At 46.6% G+C, this 22,514-nt stretch overlaps 1 protein-coding gene across 2 annotated transcripts in view; it reads right to left on the bottom strand.

Annotated features, from left to right (window-relative positions):
* The window catches only part of CDYL (chromodomain Y like), a 151,668-nt gene that overhangs the window by 13,242 nt on the left and 115,912 nt on the right, over positions 1-22,514 (bottom strand). For both annotated transcript variants that reach the window (XM_061195685.1, XM_061195686.1), the window contains 2 exons: positions 4,658-4,914; positions 3,201-3,373 (listed from right to left, as the gene is read on the bottom strand). In XM_061195685.1, coding sequence (XP_061051668.1) covers positions 3,201-3,373; positions 4,658-4,914 — 430 coding nt within the window. The remainder of the gene's footprint in view (positions 1-3,200; positions 3,374-4,657; positions 4,915-22,514) is intronic.

Here is a 22,514-nt window from a genome sequence, read left to right as displayed (position 1 = left end):
CACGGCAGCCAGAGGTGGGAGATGGGAGCTGCCTTCAGGCCCCGGGATGGCTCTCGGGAGCCTGGCAGCCAGGGACCGTCTGTCCACTGCTTTGGGGGGCGTAAAGCAAGTGTATTTTAGAACTTAAAATGCATGAATGTTCAAATGCGCTCAATGCAACATACTGAGTTTAAACTTCGGTTTCCTCTGGATTACCTATGAATTGAGTGAAAGGCTGTGCTGGGAACAGCAGGGAAGGAAAGAGATCATATTTGCCACAAAAAGACTATTAAACAAAACCGAAATTCTCTCCATTCTTTTGAAGAATATTTACTACCCCACAGACCTCACCAAGCTAGAAAATCACCTAAGAACAACAGTCTAGGAATTGTTTTGGGGAAACCAAGAACTGACCTGTTAAGGGCCAGTTCATTGCCATTTCTCCACTGAGCTCCCCCTTCACGAGAGTGTCTGGAACGGGACTGAATGGGGAAGAGGTCAGGTTCTAGGGGACGTTTCCTCTCTGGCTTTGCTCCCTCCCCCAAATCTCTGCTCCTCTCGCCTCCTTTTGGGGAGAGGAGGCTCCTGGTCCTTCAGACATGAAGCAGCAGCTATTGGTCCCCACAGACTGCAAAAGCCTAACGTTATAAACTGATCCCTAATAACTCTTTTTATCACTAATGTGCTGAGTATTTTTATTACAATTAATCTGCGAACTGGTTACTGCCAAGAATCCCAGCAACGGAATTAGCCCCTACAGATACTTAAGAATCTAATAGTTTAGACCTGACCTTCCTATTTCCCACCTTTCTTTTGGAAACTCGCTGCGATTGATGTTCTTTGCCCAAAGTTTTAAGGAATTCGAGACGAGACACCACAGAAACAAAAGATACACGTAGTAATAGCTTTATGTGTATAAGCCAACCTTACACACATAAAAATGAATTTCAATGCAAATGAGCAAAAGTAAAGGTTAAGTCAATCTGGTGTAACTATTTTTGGATCCTGCCTGAGTGCATTCAGAAAAATTCACATTGACAAAAATATATCATTTAAAGAAGAACTGATTTCCTAAAGCAAGATTTGGCTTTCCCCTAGGATACCAATTCAGCCTTTTGTGGGGAGTGAGGAGAGTCTGGAGTTTTGGAAATGGAGTGGGTGGCTGAAGAAAACAAGCATTTAAAGTTACCTAGAAGTTCAACACATGAGATCGCTCTTGATCTATCCTTCCTCTACTCTGTCTAATCCCAACAATACAAGCCTTTGCCCCAGTCAAGGGCAACCCCACCCTGGAGGAGCGGGCCAGAAAGTTTATTAGTGGAACTCAGGGAACTGTCTACCGGGGGGAGTGAACCAGAACGGAGGCCGACAAACCCTGTCTTCTCACTCAGCAGAGCCCCCAAATCACACAGTCAGGTGGAAAGTCAGTGTGATCTGATGGAAAATACACAAAGTCACCACCTGAGGCATAAGCATCTGTATTTTAAAAATGAACAGTAAGTTCCTATAATTCATCCTGAAAGGGTGGGATGGGTCAATAATTAGGAATATCTACAAGTTATCCTAAAGTTACTGGCGACTTGTCAAGGAGTTACGTGCATTGATCAAGCAGTTTACTTTGAAACTGAGTAACAAGGTGGCCCCATCTAGTACACTGCAAGTTTGAAATTATTTAGGAAGCCAGAAGCAATGCTTAATAAAATCAGATTATAAAATTTCAAACTATTTTTGGAAAAACAACTACCCTATGATAGCCTAAAAAATAGTAGTAATGTTCGAAAAGATTAACGAACAGATAATGCCTTGTATACGTGCACGTGTGTGTATATAGTATGAGCAAACATATTAATTTTGAGAATTATTAAAAATATTCTAAAAGGCCAAGGCAATGCCCTATAGTCCCAAGGTGTGGGGTTCCAGGGCTCCTCTGACGGGCTGTTTGGGGCTGCGCCCATCGGAACCATCTGGGGAGATCTTTCGGAGAGAGATGCCCCGCCTACTCCAGGCCAAGACAGGAAAAAGGCTTCCACCATCCTGCTGTGCAGCCCTCGAATGGTTTAGGGACCAGAAAGCCCAGTGCCCTCAACGTCAGTGCTTAGAGTCTCAGCCACGTGGGGCCCAATAATTATCAAAAGCAGCTCAACTTCAACTCTCCAAATAACTAAGGATCTTGGAGAAGATTCAACCAACGTTATTGACACTTTGCAAGTCTGCATCTCTTTAAATGTTTTCATCCTGTAAATGACAAAGACACACAAAGGGTTCTTTGGGGTCCCTTAGCGATATGACATTTCTAGGGAGGTAGGCAGGGCAGTACAATAGTCGTTCTGGCTGGTGACTGGGTTTCATTCACTTCAAATAAAATTAATCTCTGAAAAATCAGACACTTTTAGTTATGCTTATAGTGATTAGCATGAAATACATACAAAATATGTACCTGCATATGCTTATTGCAGAATTATCTGGTTCTAAAGAAAGCTTCCTGCAACGTTATGTTATAGGAGTAGAAAATACGAAAACAGAGGAAACAGAAATATCGAAAGTTATACTGCTAACTGGGAAAAGTTGCAAAACAACACAAAATATAATTCCACTTATTTGATAGAACTAAAAATCTATATTATTTGTGTGTGTGTGTGTGTGTGTGTGTATGGAATGCACATCTGAAAATGTTTGAAAAAGGTTGGGGAAGACACACAAATAAACAGTGGATGCCTTGCGGGGGGTGAAAGAAAGGGAACTCCGTGTATCTGTATCATCTAGTTTTATGTGTAGCTGGAACTCAGGATGAACTTGTGTGTACTGCTTGTAATGAAAAAACCTTCTCATGTGATGTTATGGAACTAGTGTGTCATAAAGTCCAGCCGATTTATTTTAGAGTCAAGCAAACGGTTAAGTTACCACGTGAAAAAGAGAGAGTGTCTTTATTCCAGGGCTGGCGGCAGAGCACACGGGGCGCGGACGGCCGAAACCCCGGCCACGTGCTACCCTGCGCTCTGCCCCTGGAGCGCCCCCCATCGAGCGTGTGCTGGGCTCCAGCCAACCTTGACATGAGTCATTTGCGCAAGGCAAGTGGCCCACAGCAGAGACAGAAGATCTGACCAACTCTGCTACCAGCGAGTCTCAGGCGAGGAGACGCACGCCCTGCTCGCAGGCCCGTCCAGACCCGCCCCACGGGGTCCGGGTCACGCCGGCGTTCACGGCGGACCAGGTGTGCGTACCTGATGGCCTCGGCCATCTTCGTGCTCTCTCTCTTCCGGTCGTCCGTCAGGCGCCGGATGAAGTAGATGAAGTCAAGGCCGCAGCAGAAGACGCTGCCCACGGCGCTGAGCAGCACCAGCTTGCTGTCGTCGGCGGCGGCTGTGCTCAGGGCGCTCTGCACTTCCTTCATCACCTGAAAGGCACCGGGAGTCACGGGCGCGAAGGGAACCCCACGGGCATCTTACTACTGGACCATCTCGATCCACGGAAAGTGCATTTACAGCCTGATACTGTTGCCTGTACCTACCACGTAACTCGCAAGTTTCTTATGTTCTGAAACCAGGGATTGGGAATGATGGGGACAGAGTATCATCACGTAACAAATTACGAACGGAGTAGAACTAGAGAGATGTGTGAACCTGAGTCACTCAACGGTCCAGTCCTTGCGGCTCTCGGTGGGTGAGTTACGTATTATATCCCCCTGGCATTTCTACAGTTTGGACAGCAGGTGGCACATGCAACCAGTTCACACAAACTACTAGTTTGGTTCTGTTTGGTTTCATTTGACACCAGCCTCCATACTTGGGACAGAAACCCCAAGTTTAGTGCGTAAGGGTAATAAGTACAAGCACATCAGCATGGAGGCATTTTAGAAGGGCACAAACCATGTAAAACGGTCTCTGTGAAGGACTTACAAATAACCAACGGTCTAACGATGTACCGGGGACCAGCCCTGAGCTGGTCTGTCCCGTGATCCTGGCCAGACACACTAGCTTTCTGTGGTTTGGTTTTCTCGTCCAGAAAAGGCTTGACCTAGCTGTTCACAAGCAGGAAACAAACAACTACCAGAACTTACAATTTTAGGCATGATATAGTGCAGGTTCAAACACTTCCGATTTTAGATACTTCACAGAACTAAGTTTTCGAGGCTCTGCGAGCACCAGTCTCCCTCGATTGGGAAGCTACCTTTACCGGGTACGATCGGTAACAAATGCATTGGCATCACTGCAGCTGTAAGTTCCACTACGTGGAGTGCTGGGACCGACTGGGAAGGATGGTGAGATATTCGGAAGGCTGGACCTGGGGCTCTTTAATCTTGTCTGAACAGAGAGCTCTGGGACGTGACGAAAGCTACAGGATGGCGTGTGCACACGCTTTACACGTGACTTCAGGGAGGCCCTCCGTCCCCCCCCCCGATGGATGAAGAGCTCCTGGCCAGGAGGTGGCAGCACAGGGGCACCACCGCCACCTCCCTGTTCACAGCCAGAGCCCCGAGCAGGAAGCCAGGCCCTCGCCGGACCACACTGTCACCATGTATAACGGGGAGCAGGCCTGCCGCGCTGCCCTGGCTTCCACCGTCGGGTGAAACAGCCCGGGGTGGGGATGGGGGATGAGAAAGGGCGCACGAGAGCAGGGACCGGGCCCCGCAGGCCCCGAGAGGCAGGAGGCCCCGAGCGGCCCCAGGGACGGCGCTCACCTCTGGGTTGAGAGAGTTGTTCTCGGACGACTTCGTGGACAGCAGGATGTGGGTGAAGCCGTCCTGCTTCCGGACGACGATGTCCCTGTACCTGTAGGCGCTTTCCGTCTGCCTCACGCTGAAACGCAGCCGCTTGTCGAAGGGCTGGTCTCGTCTGTCGTCGATGAATTTCCTCTTCCCGGCTGTCACGCCAGTGACTGACGTCTGCAGGTTGGTCGTCCCGTTGGCCGTCAGCGCGTCCATGAATGGGGAGGAACCTGCCAGGGGTCCGAAAGCACAGCAGTCGGTGAGGTCTTGCCATCAACTCGCCTTTGAATTAGGGAAAAATGCTTGCGACAGACCCAGGATCGACTGTGTTAATTTAAGAAGGTTAAAAAGTAGAACCTTTGGAGAGGCTACTTTGAAAGGCGTTTGTTTGCCTTCCAAATCTGACGAGGAAATTGCCCTCGCACTGATCCCGCCTAATAAAACAGAGATGGGAAGGCACGTGCTGAAAAGAAGCTGCAAAATTTGAGACTTTTGAGGAATGGAACTGAACTAGAATGGGTCTCATGAAGAGGACATACTCCGGGCTTGAAAAGTTGAAAGAAAAATGGAAACTGGTTCAAAGAAATATCTTATTATTAGAGCCGAGCTATCTGCCATTTAGCCAAAATTTCTTCTGGATGAAGAGCCACTCATACAGACGCACGAAGCAGCCCCCCCCCCCCGTTTCTGCGGGTCCACCACCCCCTCGGGCCACTCTGTACACTGGTCCCAGTTCTACTACATTGTCAAACAGCCTTTTCAACAGCTGGAGACAGCGCTCTCTCCTGCCACCGAAGATGTCCCGCTACTTCTCCCTCCTCGGTCAGCTGCTGTGCTTCACTCAGCCCTAAAGACACAGCCTTCCGGACTCAGTGCTGCTTATTAAGGTAAAGTCAAGAGTTTGATACTTTCTTAGAGTTACCAAGAAATGTCAGGCTAAGGGCTCAAGTGTTAAGGCAAATAATTATGCTCCCATTGGTGTGAACTGTCTAAGTATTATCTAACCTGGTAATCAATGTATAGAGCCTTTGGGTGGAGGAAGAAAGGGAAAGAAATGCAAGGAACTGGATCAGGCTTTACTGATAAAATGAGCAAGAAGAGAAGTTCTCTGAGGAGAAGACCAGGATCAATTACGAGTCAGGAATATTTCCTGCGAAGTGAAAGAAGACAAGCTGGAGCCGCTGGAGAAGACTTGTGAATGGATGTTTGGAGAAGTCAGGTCATCTCCCTGGTTAAACAGGTTGACTTTCATTCAGTTGGCAGAACTACTTTGGAGGTTTTTAGAATTCAAAATAAATTCGTTTTTGGGAAAATCTGGGAGAGGTTCTAATACATATATGGTACAAGACGCTGAGACTATAAAAAGGTACATGGTAAAAGGCCTCCCCCATCAGCCCACGACCCCCTGCCCTCCACAGCCACTGTGTCTGGTTTCCAGGTGTCTTACAGAGTGCCCTAGGTGTGTATCAGCAAATATGAATTTAAATGCTTCTCTCTCACCCGCCTTTAACAAACACAAATGGTGGCATATTAGACACAGCGTTTTGGATTTCTGTAATGCATTTTACCAGCAATTTTTTGATACTACAAATAATGCTGCAATGCATAACCTTGGCTTGTGTTGTCCCTTCCCATGTGCTGGCCAATCTGTAGGATAAGTTTCTAAAGGATCTGTAACGGAAAGAGCATTTGATAAGCTGTTACCAGTGAGACAGGGCACTGCTGAATCTTTCTGAGGGAGCCAGCAAGGATCCTTTCTGTTTCTTTTAACCTTCAGCCTCTCCTCTCCCAGGTCCCCCCACCCTCCCGTCTGTGCTTACAGACGTTCTCCGCTCTGAGCTGCTCTTCCCAGCACTGCCCTCTCTTCTCACGCCCGTCACAGCCTCGCCTGGGCTGTCCTTGCTGTCCCCACTTCTCCCTCCGCCCATCTGCCCTGAGCCGGAGTCTACACGAACGGACAACTTCCCGGGTGCGGGGGGAACGGGCCACGGATGAGGCTAAACCACTGAGCCTGGTGCCCGGGAGACGGGGCGTCTGCAGGGGAGTGTCACAGGGAAGTGTGGTTTTCTCCAGTTACTGCTGAAGTGAAGAGGCTCCAGAGCCCAGAAGAGGGGCTTGTGGTAAGCGGAGCGGGTGTCCAGAAATGACAGCGGAGCCGAGAAGCAGAAGCAGTGAAGGGGAGAGGAGCAGCGAGCCTGCCTGGGAGCGGGGAGGGCCACGCGCAGCGCCAGGAGGCTGCACAGGGGCAGGAAGGCAGCCCCGGGCTGCCCAAGGGGAGGGAGAGGCGCCACGCGGCGAGGATGCGTCAACAGTGGCATAAGCCACAGAGAGGAGGAGGGGAACGGGAAGGTCATGGGGCGGGGGGGGTGGGAAACGGGGAGGTCATGGGGTGGGGGGGTGGGGAACGGGGAGGTCATGGGGCGGGGGTTGGGGGGGGAATGAGAGGCCACTATTAAACCCGGGAAGTGGTCTCACCAGAGGGCAGAAGCCAGAACGCAAGATTCAATGTACGATAGACAAAAACTGTTATGCAAAAAACATAAATGTTCAAACCGAGAATTTGTTAGAATGCGGTTTTAAGGACCCCAGAAGAACAACTGCAGGTGAGCGGGACTGGTATTTACGTGACGGACGACAACGATGATTCCCCTGCCTAAAAAGAGGCCGCATCAGGAATAAGCCCACGCAGAGGCAGGCAGGGAGGCCACCCGGCCCGGGTGAAGGGTAACGGGCGGCCCGGCTGGGGCTCCGGCACTTCCCGGAGGAGCAGATTCTCGGGGCAGCACTTGCCGGTGTGTTTGGATCTTGACGTTACCAACCCTGAGTGAGTTAACAGGTGCTGTGTCAAAGCGGCAAGAACGACCCTGGTGACACGGGGAAGCCCTCTGCGTGCTCGGTGCCCGCCGTCCACCAGGGCAAAGCCGCTGGCTTCGAATCGGCCCTTCCACCCCGACCTGCTCCTGCTTCGCAGGGTAAAGCCACACACTCCTCGACTCTCCAAGAGTTTTCCTGGTGGCTTCCTTCCACAAAAGCAGGGTTTCTAGGCTATGGGTCCATGTAGCCTTGATACGTGAGCTTTGGAAAAAGCTCAACATATTTGAGGCAGCAGGTCCCCCGGAGCTCTCCGTGGTTCTGCAAATTTAGCCGTGGATTTCTGTTGGCTCATGCCAACCAGCACTGCTGACTCTGGCCTTCATGTCCCTGTTAGAGCTCTGCTGGCTCTTGGTGCCATCACGGGCTCTGCTGATTGCAGAGCCTGTGATCTTGCCAGTGGCTCAACCCCCAACCCCAATATGACCCCTGGGACCCTCTGTTACCCGCCTGTAGGACCCTGTTCAGGTGGAGAAGTGCTCACAGCAGGACTGACCTCAGACTCGCAGGCGCCAGCACTGGGCCACGTCCCCCGTGACATGCGTCCCCCGTCCAGGTCTGTGCTCCCCCAGGGCCTCTGGACTCGCTCTTCCCTCTGCCTAGAACGTTCTGGCCCTAGAGCTCCAGACGGCTGCTTGTTTCTGCTCATCTGAGCGGCAGCTCCTCGGGAGGCCCCGGCCCCCACGCTTGCGGCGCCCCCGTCAGCATCCATGCGGCCCAGTCTGCTTCCCTCGCGGTGCTCCTCACCCCAGCTCATTCTGTCTCACCTGACTTCCACTTACCCATAAGCTCCTGAGAGCAGGGTCCCCGTCTGTCTCATTCACTGCCGCACCCCCAGTGCTTGGAACACGCGGTCGCCACTGACCAAGCAGATGAGGGGAGGGGACCCCAACGCCCCTTCAGCCCAGCCCCCTGCACTCAGAGGAGGAGGCCTGCAGCCCACCCAGCCTCGTGACAATCGGGGGCAGGAGTGCCACACTCCAGAGCAGAAGCCACTGCTAAGGACTCAACTAACAGGCAAACACTGAGATTCAGGAACAGGTGTCCTCCACGACGGAAACCATCGTGCGACACGCAGTGTGACCCAGGCTCTGAGGGAAACAAAGGAGGCAAAAGCTGCTTCGTGAGCTGACAGCTCCTGATGGAGTTGGACGCCGAGACCACGAGGCGCTTTCCTACAAGGAACCGGCGTGAAATCCAGCTAGGAAAAACTCACTCAGCGTCTCTCCCGAAAAACGTTTTTCTTTTAAAACATTCTAAGAGCAAAAAAGATACCCTCAGGGGCCTCCCTGGTGGCGCAGTGGTTGAGAATCCACCTGCCAATCCAGGGGACACAGGTTCGAGCCCTGGTCCGGGAAGATCCCACATGCCGCAGAGCAACTAAGCCCGTGCGCCACAACTACTGAGCCTGTGCTCTAGAGCCCGCGAGCCACAACTACTGAGCCCACGTGCCACAACTACTGAAGCCTGCGCACCTAGAGCCCATGCTCCACAACAAGAGAAGCCACCGCAATGAGAAGCCCGCGTGCAGCAACGAAGACCCAACGCAGCCAAAAAAAAAAAAAAAAAAAAGATACCTCAAACATGTACTGCTAACCTGTTAAAATTCACTGCTTCAAGGGACTTCCCCGGTGGCGCAGTGGTTAAGACTCTGCGCTCCCAATGCAGGGGGCCTGGGTTCGATCCCCGGTCAGGGAACTAGATCCCACACGCATGCCGCCACTAAGAGTTTGCATGCTGCAACTAAGGAGCCTGTGAGCCGCACTAAGACCTGGTGCAACCAAATAAATAAATAAAATTTAAAAATTCACTGCTTCAAAAAGCATGTCTCTAACGTGAAATGTGCTTCCAACCATGATAGAGAAACGGTGTCTGGATTTCCTCATTAGCCAGTGAGACCCAGAAAACAGAACAAACCACCACATGACCATTTCAGACACCAGACAACGGGCAGGGCAGGACCGTGTTGCCAGCATGAAGGGGGCAGGTGAGCTCGATGACCCACTGGGCCTTCTGCCTGGAGGTGACTTCCACGCTGCGGGGAAATGCTGACCTGGGAACGCAGACTGAAGGTGAGGAGGCCCAGGAGGCTGGAAGAAGAAAAGGACCTAGGCCTCCTGGATGTTCATGGCCATTACTTTCTTTAGTCTAAAGTTAGAGAGCAAAGCACTACAGTGTCTACAGAATTATCAGCCCTCCTTTATGGAGTCTAACATTTCAAAATGTTGTTATCCACACTCACGGAACCTAATCCTATTTAATGATAGAAAAGCCTATCATTTTATTCAGATTATATAATCTGCAAACTGAATTCATTAACAGACAACTTTTCAAATGAACGTGGAACTAAAGGTAGGCTTTAAACATTAGCATCCCTTGTTTCCATAACACATTCAATGAATCCTTTGTAAATCATTATAAAAGTCTCTGCTGCAACTCCTTCAATTACAGTTCCCTGTCCATGGGGATCTCTGGATTTAAAGTTTATAGGCTCACTCTTTGTTGTCTTCATAAGAGACATTAACATGTCGTCGGTGCTCCTATAATGCTTTGCTCCAACACGACTGATATATCAGCAACAATCTGAGCACCTGGGCACGCAGCGCCCACTGTGAGGAAGCTTGGGCTGTGCTTCTGGGCCCCAACCTGGACTTGGTCCCCCCCTTCACCCCCGCTGAGCCCTCTGGACGCTCGCCACCTTGGGCTGTAAGAGGTGACTCCCCAGAGCAGGAGGGCACCCAGCACTGCCTCTGACACTTGGGATACACCTGACCCAATAAATAAGCCTGAGATTTGAGCCCTCGCCACCCAGTCAGCACGCCTCCTGCTTTCTCAGCAGCATCAGCAGGGTGTCCCTCGCTGGCTGGTGCCACCCTGGGAGATGGGTGGCTGGAGGGGAGAGCAGGCTGCCGGGTCACTGTCCTGATTCTTGGCTGGAGACCTGTGGGGTGGGAATGGGCAGGGACAGACCCGTGATCACTGCCCTGCACGCTCACGTCACGTCCAGTCCCTGGCCCCTCCCTGCCCTGCTTTCTCCATCCGCCCGCTTTCCAGTCTTTCACCTCTAGCTTGACCTCCATCAGCCTCACTGCTTCTCTGCCTTCTAGTTTTGATAACACACTGGCTGTGACCAAGGCCACAACCACAAGAGCTCTCCTCAAACCTTTTATGAAAGTATTTTCCCTACAAAACAAGAACCAAAAAAACAAAAAACAAAAAACCCAACTTAAATAAAAACGCATCAGGTGAATAACCAAGATTTTCCATAGTTGGGTCTCTTTCATGTCTCTGACATCCCCTCTTGGGAATCAATCAGGTACCACCATCTGCTCCAGGATCCAGGCAGGACCACCTGCATCCCAGCTTCCTAAGATGAGCTGGAGCCTCACTGAGCCAGGGCCAGGGCGCTCCACAACTTTGTACCAAGTAGCCACTGGCACAGAAACTGCACTGGGGAAAACATACTGAGAACACTCATTCTTTAAAGAGCAAAAGAACGCCTAAGGATGGAGGGTGTATAAAAGCCATTTTAGTGCATGAAGCACACACAGAATTCCTTGACACCACGAAATAGCTCATGAATGCTAGAAATATATTGAAGGCAGATGAATGGAAAATAGTGAAATCAATTAGTTAACAAATCTAAGAGTATCTAGAATTAGGAAGCATTCTGAAAACTGACCGAAAAAAGGACACAAGCTGTGATTTCTTCAATTGAAATTATTTTGTTAAATAACTAAGTTTCCAGAGGGAACCAATCTAGGAATATTAAGTATGAAAAAGCAATGAGGAGACTTAAAAAGAAAAATAACATTTTGAGATAAAAGTGGCAATTAATGAGACTATGTAATTTTAAATAAACTTTAGCTAATTAATTATAATTTCCTAAAACCTATATAAGATCTGCCCAATTAAACCAAAGATTACGAACCAAGAGGTATACAGTAGTGTAATATTTGACATGACAAGTGCAATGTTCTGCCGTCCACAGATTCTCAAACTGACTCAAAACAGCATCACTGAGCAGCTTAGAAACAAATGCTCCTGGGGCTACACTCCCAGCCACCTGGGGTTTCTGGGGTTTCTGGGAGGGGAGTGGGGCCCCTCCCACGTGACTCTGTCGCACACTGACAGATGCGGCACAACTGCTGTCTGAACAGGAGGCTCAGGATTCCCAAAGGGAAAAGCTGAGGTCAGAGGACCAAGACCCGGCCAGCAGGAACACTTCCTCCAAGCAGAGGAGGGTCGTTAAAGTCCAGATGACCGAAACAGACAAATAAGGAAATGAAGAGAAAGAATACGTGATACAAGAAGTGATGAACACTGGAGAGATGACAGGGAGATGCTAGAACAGTCAATTAGGGTATCAGAAATGCAGAGAAACTTGAAATACTCAAAGACAGTCAACATGATTGCTTTTCTCCATGAACAAATTTAGCGAGTGAATCAAAGGAGACAGCAGGGACTTCCCTGGTGGCGCAGTGGTTAAGACTCCGTGCTCCCAATGCAGGGGACTGGGGTTCGATCCCTGGTCGGGGAACTAGATCCCACATGCATGCCGCAACTAAGGAGCCCACGTGCCGCAACTGAGACCCGGCGTGGCCAAATAAATAAATAAATAAATATTTGGAGTGGGGGCGGGAAGGAGACAGCAAAGGCTCAAGGTCTGGGAACCTGCAGGGAGTCTGGAAGTTGAGACGGACGAGATCACACCGCTGACCTTGTTAAGAGCTGCATTAGAGACAGGCCCACACGTTCACAGCCAAGTAGCCCAATGGTTGTGTTTATAATTTTGTAACTGTTTGCAGTTAATATCATTAAGGAGAGTAAATACTTCCACATCCTGAAGATTTCCACACCTCCGCTCAGAAGGGCTTCCCATTCAGTGACAACTCTTCCTCACTTTTTCCCTTATTCTTCCCCAAAAGCAAGGGGGTAGATGCCAGCGAGCAATCATACTAGTTTCCGAGGAGGTGATCAGAGATCGCCTGATCTCCTGATTGGGATGCGGAGGCCAAGGGGGGACAACGGACACCACAGGCGCATCGGCTCTCGGGGTCCTGGCATCTCACTGAGTCTGTTCCACAAGGTGAAAGCCGAGGTCCAGAGCTCAACTGCCTTCCTGGGGTCATGGAGCCCCCATCCAGCAGGCCAGGGGGCTGCTTGCAACTCCCCTCCCCCACCTGCCTGTCCTATGAAAACAAACCACAGAGCTATCTGTCACCAGGCCAGGCATGGGGAAGGGGCAGTCTGATACCCCCGAAACAGCTTCAGCTTAGCTTTGCTTCACACACACACATGCATGTATTTTGCCGGGGGAACAAAAGTCCTAAATAAAATATTAGCAAACAGAATTGGGAACATAATCTTTATTATGGTAAAAACACATAAAACTTACCATTTTAACCACTTCTAAGTGTCCAGTTCGGTGGCGTTAAGCACATCCATACGGCTGTGCAACCATCACCATCCATCCGCCCACAGAACCTTCCACCTGCCGGCCTGCAACACTGGACCCATTGAACACCTAACTCCGCATTCTCCTGACAACCACCCTTCTACTTTCTGTGCCCGCGAATTTGACTACTCTAGGGACCTCATATAAGTAGAATCATATGGCATCTGTCCTTCTGTGTCTGGCATAATGCCTTTGAGGTTTAGCATAATGCCTTTGAGGTTCATTTAGCATAATGCCTTTGAGGTTCATCCACGTTGTATGTAGCCTGTGTAAGAACGTCATTCTTTTCTAAAGGTGAGTAATATTCCATTCCAATATTTTTTTTAAAAAACACATTTTGTTTATCCATTCATTCCCCAATGGACATTTGGGGTGTTTCCACCTTTTGGGTGTTGTGAATAATGCTGTATGAACATTTGTATTCATACGAGTGTACAAATACCTGAGTCCCTACTTTCAATTCTTTGGATATATACCTGGAAGTGGAATTGGTAATTCTATGGATTAGATACAAATCTGTACATATACAAGTCTGTATCTGTTGATATAGAAAGGGATCGTATGGTAATTCTATGTTTAATTTTTTGAAGTTATATTTAGTATTTTCCCAAATTAGCTAGAATGTGTTTAATTAGAAATTATAATCAAACTCTTGGAGAAGATCTGAATCATGGACTAGACTGTGATTACTTCCATTTTCTTGCTCAATTTCTTTGGTTTTCCTGGGATAGGGAAGCAGAGGAGACAAATGTTGGATGAGTTAATACAATCAAGACGAATCGCACAAGGATTTGTAGCTGATTCCGAGGCTCTTAGTCTAGAGATAAAATCTTCATCAAACACATTATTTGTTTCTCTTTTTATTGCTGGCAATCACTTTCTCCTGGGCAGTCTTGCAGCTTGAAGGTACACGTGAGGCCACATGCTTCCCCAACGGTAGGATCCAGGCCTCACCAAGTCCGTGCCTTCAGTCCTGAGAACTAGCCTTTTTTTTTTGGGCTGTGTCTCATGGCATGCGGGATCCTATTTCCCTGACCTGGGATCGAACCCGTGCCCCCTGCAGTGGAAGCAGCGCAGAGTCCCAACCACTGGACAGCCAGGGAATTCCCTACCCTTGCTTTTACTCAGAGAGTTTCCTGATGACATTTTGACAGGAGGAGAGTAAAAAGGAACTTGAAGATTTTTGTTCTTTGGAATAAAAACACTCCAATTAGCAATGTCACCATAAACTATGCAAACGTCTACAATCAGTTCAAGGCACAACCAGAAACCATTGAGAGTCCTTGCCTGTGTTTTGAAGTTTCCTGGTACAAAGGTCATTCCTCCACAGCCCCGTCATGTATAGAAGAGCCCTCTGTCAGCTCCAACCTTCACTGCGAGTTGAGCTGAGCTCCTCAGAAAGCACTAATCCCTAAGGGGATTTGGATTCCTAGATCCAGAAAAGCACAGGAGTCCTCAGTAGACTAAAGGAAATTTAAGCATCATCTTTACTGAGTTCAACAGAAATGGCAGTAAAGCAGTTGCAAAGCTACTGGCACCAACAATTCAGAATCAAAGTTAGGAACACGGAGGAAATGGAAACCCTTACAAGTGAAGTGTATTCTTTGAAGAGGTTAATGGAAAACTTTCAAGCGTGATTCAAGCTTTAATTATAGATGCAAATTCAAGCTATTAAGTTTAGTTTTACTTATGACAAACTCAAATAAAAAATGAAAAATTACTAGCAATATAAATCCTATCATTCTAAATAAGCATATCAGGATAAGTTCCCAAAGTAAATCTAATAAGACAGGTGATGCTTTAAATGTAGTGCATTTTATTTCCTCATTAACAGCCTTGAAACTAAGTCAAATATTGGAGAGAAAAAAACCTAGCAAAAACCTTTATACTATGTCACTTTAAGTACAAAAAAAAGGAACAGAAAATGATCAGACCCACATTCCTCTTTAGTGCTGAAAAGAAGGATTAACAAAAAAATATATATATAAGAAGGATAACAATAACTACCTACATGGTATGATTCCTCAGCAGTGGAATCTTATTATTCATCGTACCTACAACAATTTTATTTCCCGCAAAAATGATTCTACCTTATTTGACATAGGACTGAATTCTCTCAACATTTTTCTTTTTCTTTTTTAAAGTAATTTTATTTAATTAATTAAGTTGTTTGTTTATCTTTTTGGCTGCGTTGGGTCTTTGTTGCTACGCACAGGCTTCCTCTAGTTGCGGCGAGCGGGGGCTACTCTTCGTTGCGGCATGCGGGCTTCTCATTGCGGTGGCTTCTCTTGTTGCACAGCACAGGCTCTAGGCGCGCAGGCTTCAGTAGTTGCAGCACGTGGGCTCAGTAGTTGTGGCTCGTGGGCTCTAGGGTGCGTGGGCTTCAGCAGTTGTGGTGCGCAGGCTCAGTAGTTGTGGTGCATGGGGTTAGTTGCTTTGCGTCATGTGGGATCTTCCCGGACCGGGGAACAAACCCAATCCCCTGCATTGGCAGGCAGATTCTTAACCACTGCACCACCAGGGAAGTCCCTCAACACTTTCCTCTATGATGCTTATTTTGACTTTTAGAACCAACCAGTTTTTGCAACTATTGCTTTAGTAAGAGAACTAATCAATTACAATCTGATTTCCCCATTTCATTTTAACAGTGCATGCCCATTAATTTCAAGTCCTACATATTACAGGAAGACACGCTCGTGGTTAGATACATGTAGAGTACAACCAAACTTCTACTCCAAATAAAATTAATTCACAGTCTACATTTATTGTGTTTAGTATAGTCTAGGCTAAAATGTTCAAGTGCTAATTTCCTAGCGCTGGTGCAGGGGCGCCTCACAGAGTGCAAGACTTCAAACCCCTTCTTGGGATGCACATTATCACCCAGAGTAAGGATAAGTTCAAGGTGTTTGCTGATATTCACAGTGAGGTCTTCTTCAGTCTTCCAACTGCAATGTCAACAGCAACAGGCCAGGGATGAAAACCTGTCATCTATACTTTTAATCTTTTCCACGTGCTCCCAGCATAGTCAGTGTCTTAGTTATTCAAACATCAGAGTACAGCAGAGGAGAGTACTCTTAACTTCTTCATGTGAACTGTCATTGTAAAGCAGCCCTGCTTTCCACCCCTCACCTCATCTCTAAATGAGCAATAGCTTAAACCAGAACAGCACCTGTGTTCATTTTAACTGTGTTCTCAAATGCTATCATGACTCTCTAGGTTCGTAGTTCCATATCAGTGTCTGTTCTAGACCCTGATGGGCAGGAGAGACCACTAAAGCCACGAAGGCAAGGTCTGCTGGAAGCACCACCATTCGCCCTCAACAAGATGAAGCCGAGGTGACAGCACCGCAGGAAAAAGGAGGTCCTGTAGCCGGTCACTAAAAGCAGAACAGACTGAGTTCTGGCTTTCTGGAGGCCAGAGCAAGGCTGGAAACCCCAGTAAAAGAAGATTCTAAATAAAAAAAGCAAACTTACTGCTTAAGACGACAACCTGGTACTTCTAAGACGCAAGAGAAGTTACTCCCTGAGGGTCTTTGAAAGATCAAGAGACCCACACACACAGACACTCAGCCTCCCCAAACCAGAAGCAACAAAAAACAATAAAGGCAAAGGACAACACACAATAGAACAGACTGCAAACTCAGCGGGGTCCCCCAAGTGCATAAAAGCGATGGCTTTCCTAACGTTTCCCCACACACGGATTTTTTTCCTCCCTAAACGAAATCTAACATGGAGTCTAAAACGCAAAGCTGATCAAAGCAGAGGTGCTCAGTGGGGAGGGGTGGGGGGCACTCACTGGCCCCTCAACAGCCCCCAGACCAGCCTGGTGCAGACGTGGGGCTGGACCTCCATCCAGACAGCTCGCCCAGCAGACGGAGAAACACCAAGCTTCCTTGCATTTAGGAAGCACCATAAGAAAATGAGAATAAATGATTTTATTTTAAAAGGAAACAGGCTGTGAGGACTTGAGAGACGTCTCTGTCTTCAGAGCTCAGCCGCTGGCCTAGAATGAATCACCCAGAGGAAGGTGAGGTCAGGCTGGCTGCAGGAGCAGAGGCTGGCCTGGGGAAAAGAGACGGCCACCTAGAGCTTGTCATCCGCCCTTCCAGACACGCTTTAATTGGACTTTCAGTTAGTTTTCAGACCATGAGAACAAGGTCAAAATTTAACCCAGAGTGAACTTCCAGGAACTGTTCTAAGTATCTGTGATGCTCACTCAGAATTACATTTAGTTCTTTTTGGTCAAGATTTCTTTATCTCATGACTACTTAAAGGAAATTTACTCACAGGAACACAGAATAGCTTTAAAGTTCAAAAAATCTGGTGTGAAGAATCACCTCCTCAGAGAAGAGTAAAGTACTCAGTTTGTACTAAAAAGGCAGTTACTCCAAACACGTTTGTGGTTTTATTTTCTCAATAGAATTTAAAATTAATGTCCACACATTGGAAATTTGAAGCAATCAAGTTAAGCATTCTAATATTAAGAGAAACACATGAGACTAACTTCCAAAATAGCAAAATCCCTAACATCAGGCCCACACAAAGCGTGTTCTCTTGAGAGCAAAGTGGTAAAATGCTTTCTGGAAGGCAGCTTGACAACTTGTATCAAAAACATTAAAACCTCTGATGAATCCAAATCTAGGAACTAATCTTAGAAAAGTAATCATAGATATCCATTAGAATTTGACCAAATGGAAGTTCTTCAAAAAGAAGTAGGGAGTTTGCTGCAATTAAGGACGGTGTGATTATGCCCCATGACACGGAAAGGTTCACATGACCTATGAGGAACCAGGCCGGGTACATGGAACAGGGAGGTGTGTTCTTACACAGCACACGCAGAGCCCATGTAGCATCTTCTGGACCTCTCACCTCCTGACCCCTTTTCCTGGCCTCCCAGCTACAAGGTCGATCTGCTCTTCACCCTCTTCCCACTCTGGATGCAGTGGTTCAGCTGCCGGGCTGCAGTGCTGCAGTGGTTCAGCTGCCGGGCTGCAGTGCTGCAGTGAAACGCTTCTACACCTGAGCAGGAGCTGACCGTCCCGGGAAGGTCAGTGGACCACAAGGCTGGTGGTATAAAGCCAAACACGACCCGGCTCGGGCTCAGCACGGATGGAGCCATCTGCGGACCTTGCTCTAAGAAAGCACATCAGAACCTGCTCCCGTTAAGCACCAACTCTGCAAACACTGTGTTCTATGATAAACAAAAGCCAATGGGGAAAACAGATCAACAGCTCAGAATGAAGAACGACCTGTCCACGGCTGAAAGGCTGGTTAAAGAGCTGGACAAACTACACAATGGCAACTTTTCTTGAGCTCATCAGAGACTTGAGGTTGTAACTGGCAACCAAATACACTGAAATTCTAGGAAAGACAATCCTGTCCGAGTAAAGATGGGGTGCGCGGGCTGCGTCATGTGTGGCAGGGGAAGGCAGGGCCTCTAGAAACGAGTGAGAAGCCATCAGCTGAAACTCTCAAGAACTGCTGAAGGCTGAGCGTGAGCTTGCTTGCATGACAGTACAGAAGCTCATTCGTGAGACAGACCCAGGCGAGGCGGGAGGTCAGACACAGCCTCGCTCATAGCAACGCAGGCGCGGAGCCAGGGGTCTGCCACCCCCAGTGGAAAGGTATGGAGACTGACCTGCCTGCCCTGACCTCTCAGGCTTTGGAGAGGGGCAGCAAACCCTGTGGGCCCTTAGACCTGAGGGAAGGAGAGTGTGGGGAGAAAACCCCTTTTCACCCCGTGGGCAGGAGAAAGAATCCTGAGAAAGCTCTACCCCCAAGGCTGAGGCACATGGGGCCCAAGATGGAGGTGGCACGGGAACCGTGAACACCCTGACCCCACTCCCCTTGCATCTTCCCCACTTCCCACGACCCCAGCCTAGAAAAGAACTGACTAAAAAGTCACCAGCAGTCTACTCCTAGGGGAGGGGCAACAGCATGTGAGAGAGGTCCTCTCTGACTCAGGCGCGGGGACAGCTGAAAGCTGGTGGCAGAGCACAAGCACTGAGAAAAGCCTTCCAGTAAAACCACAGCAAAGGAAACGCCAAACCCAGCTCAACCGCTGACTAGCATGACTCAACCTCCGACACTAGCTGCCTGAGAAAACCCACGCCCATTTCTAGGCACAAATACTACCTTTCTTAGACTCTCCTGTTTCATACAAGATGCCTGGCAGTCAATCAAAAATTATGAAATACAGAAAGATCAAGAAAATAAAATACAACTCATTGTCAAGAAACAAGGCAATCAACAGAATTGAGACTCAGAGATGACCCAGTAACGATACTATCATATAGGGACATTAAAATAACCATGACACATGTAAAAGGAACTAATAGAAAAGGTGAACAACTTGCATTACTAGATGGGGCATTTTAGCAAAGACCCAGAAACTATGAAAAGTCAAATGTTAAAGCTAGAAATAACAAAAAGCCCTGGGGAGGGGAAGAATCTGATTTCTAGAGTTGCCACATTTTTCTAAGAAGTCCTGTTTTCAATAACAACAACAAATCAGAAGACACGCAAAGACATAAGAAGGAATGACCCACACATGGGGGAAAAAGTAGTCAACAAAAACTGTCACTGAGGAGGCCCAGACAATAATGCACTTACTACAGTCTTTAATCAGCTATTTCAAATATGTTCAAGAATTAAAGGAAATAATGTCAAAAGAACTGAAGAGAAGTACGAGAACAATGCCTCACCAAATAATATCAGTAGAAATAGACTACTTAAAGAAACAGAAGTCTCTGAGTTGAAAAGTGTAATAACCGAAATGAAAAATTCCCTACAGCAGTTCAACAGCTGACTTGGACTGGCAAAAGAAACAATCACCAAACATGAAGATCAGTCAATTGAAATTATCTAGCCTGAGGAACAGAGAAGGAAGGAAAAAAAAAAAAAAAAGTAAAACAGAACTTCAGAGACCTCTGGGACACCATTAAGAACACCAACACACAGTATGGGAGTCCCAAAAGGAGAGGATATAAAGGGAGAAGAATATTTGAAGAAATAATGACCAAAAACTTCCAAAATTTGATGGACAACATTAATCTGCATATCCAAGAAGCTCAAGGAACTCCAAACAAAATAAATTTAAAGAGATCCTCATGTAGGCACATCATAAGCAAAACGCTGACAGCCAAAGACAAAGAGAAGCTTGAAAGCAGCAAGAAGAACCAACACATCATGTTCAAGAACCCTTAATAAGATTAACAGCTTATTTCTCAGCAGAAACCATGGAGGTTAAGAAGGCAGTGGAATGAAATATTTAAAGTGCTAAAAGAAAGACTATCAACCAAGAATTCTGTATCTAGCATAACTATCCCTTGACAATGAAGGGATAGTCAAACAAACAAAAAACCAGAGAATCAGTGGCGAGTTGACTTACTTTACAATAAATACTAAAGAGAGTCCTTTAGGCTAAAATGAGAGGACACATTAGATAGTAACTTAAATCCACATGAAGAAATAAAAGACACTGGTAAAGGTAAGTACATAGCTAATTATAAACAACAGAGTAAATGTATTTTGCTTCACAATTCTTTGCTCTTGTCTGATTTAAAAAGACAACTAGGCAATGCAATAATTATAAATCTGTGTTGATGGGTATATAAAACAAAATGATTGACTGTGTATGACAATAACTGCACAAAGAGGGGGGGAGGGAATAAAGTTACAGAAGAGCAAATTACATAATACTGAACTTAACATTTTCATAGATTAAAATGTGAATTGTAATCCCTGGGACAACAACTAAGGGCTAAAATTATATAGCCAAAGAAACAACAAAGGAATTAAAATGGAACGTTAGGAAATACCTATTTAACATGAATGACAGAAGGCAGTAACAGAGTAATGGGGTGGGTGGGTGGGGGAGGGATAAGATATCAGTGATTACAAACACTCCATTTAAAAGGCAGAGATGGGCAGAAGGAATAAAAAGACCTGGTTCTACTCTATGTTGTCTAGAAGAGAAATACTCTGGATACAAAGATACAAACAGGGTGAAAGTAAAAGATCAGAAAAGATAGATGGTTCATAAACCACGTTCAAAAGAGACCTGGAACAGTTACACCATATGAGGCAAAGCAGACTTTAAAACAAAAGTTACCAGAGAAAAAGAACATTTTATAATAGTAAAAGTGCTAAACCATGAAGAAGACATGACAATTATAAATATACATGTACCTAACAAGAGAGCCCTAAAATGAAGCAAATCAGATAGAACTGAAAGGAGAAACAGACAATTCAACAGTAATAGTTGAAGCCTTCAATATCCAACTTCCAATGTGGATGCTGTGCTAGAGCGAATGGATAGGACTAGACAGAAGATCAGCACAGAGAGAAGACCTGAACAGCACTGTAAACCAACTAGACCTAATAGACATCTACAGAACAACCTACTCCACAACACTGTGACCTCTGAACACAGTGGAATGAAATCAGAAATCAATAACAAAAGGAAATCTCACATTAAAAAAGAAGAAAGATCTCAAATTATTAGCCTAAGCATCCTCCCTAAGAAACTGGAAATCAAAAAGTAAACTAAACTCAAAGCAAGCAGAAAGAAGGAAACAATAAAAATGAGAGCAAAAATCAAGGAAGTATAGACTAGAAAAATAATAGCAAAAATCCAAGAAATCAAAAGTTGGTTCTTTGAAAAGATCAACAAAATCAACAAACCTTTCAGACTGACCAGGAAAAAAGAGAACAGTCAAATAATTAGGAATGAAAATGGGAACAGCATCAATGACCTTACAGAAATGAAAGGACTATAAGGGGATCCTGTGCCGACAAATTAGATAACCTACATGAAATGCACACATTCCTAGAAAGATATAAATTCATGAAACTAAACCCCCCCAAAATAAAAAATACGAATAGACTTACGATAAGAGATTAAATTAGTAATCAAAAAACTTCCTGCAAAGAAAAGTTGAGGACCAGAGGGCTTCACTGGTGAATTCTCCCAAACATTTAAAAAATTAAAACTAATACTTTAGGGCTTCCCTGGTGGTGCAGTGGTTAAGAATCCGCCTGCCAATGCAGGGGACATGGGTTCAAGCCCTGGTCGGGGAAGATCTCACATGCCGTGGAGCAACTAAGCCTGTGCACTACAACTACTGAGCCTGTGCTCTAAAGCCTGCGAGCCACAACTACTGAAGCCTGCACACCTAGAGCCCGTGCTCTGCAACAAGAGAAGCCACCGCAGTGAGAAGCCCGCTCTCTGCAACTAGAGAAAGCCCGCTTGCAGCAACGAAGACCCAACACAGCCAAAAATAAAATAAATAAATTTATAAAAAAACAAAAAAACTAATACTTTACAAACTCTTACAACAGAAAGGGAGAAAACACCTCCACACTCATTCTATGAGACCACTATTATCCTGATACCAAAACCACATAAAGGTATCACAAGAAAACTACAGACCAATATCCCTTATGAATGCAGATCCAAAATTCTTAACAAAATATTAGCAAAATGAATCCAACAGCATAT

Source organism: Eubalaena glacialis, chromosome 7 (genome assembly GCF_028564815.1).
Source record: "Eubalaena glacialis isolate mEubGla1 chromosome 7, mEubGla1.1.hap2.+ XY, whole genome shotgun sequence".
Lineage (NCBI taxonomy): Eukaryota > Metazoa > Chordata > Mammalia > Artiodactyla > Balaenidae > Eubalaena > Eubalaena glacialis.
Note: the sequence above shows the minus strand (reverse complement) of the source record. Positions and strands in the feature narration are given on the sequence as shown.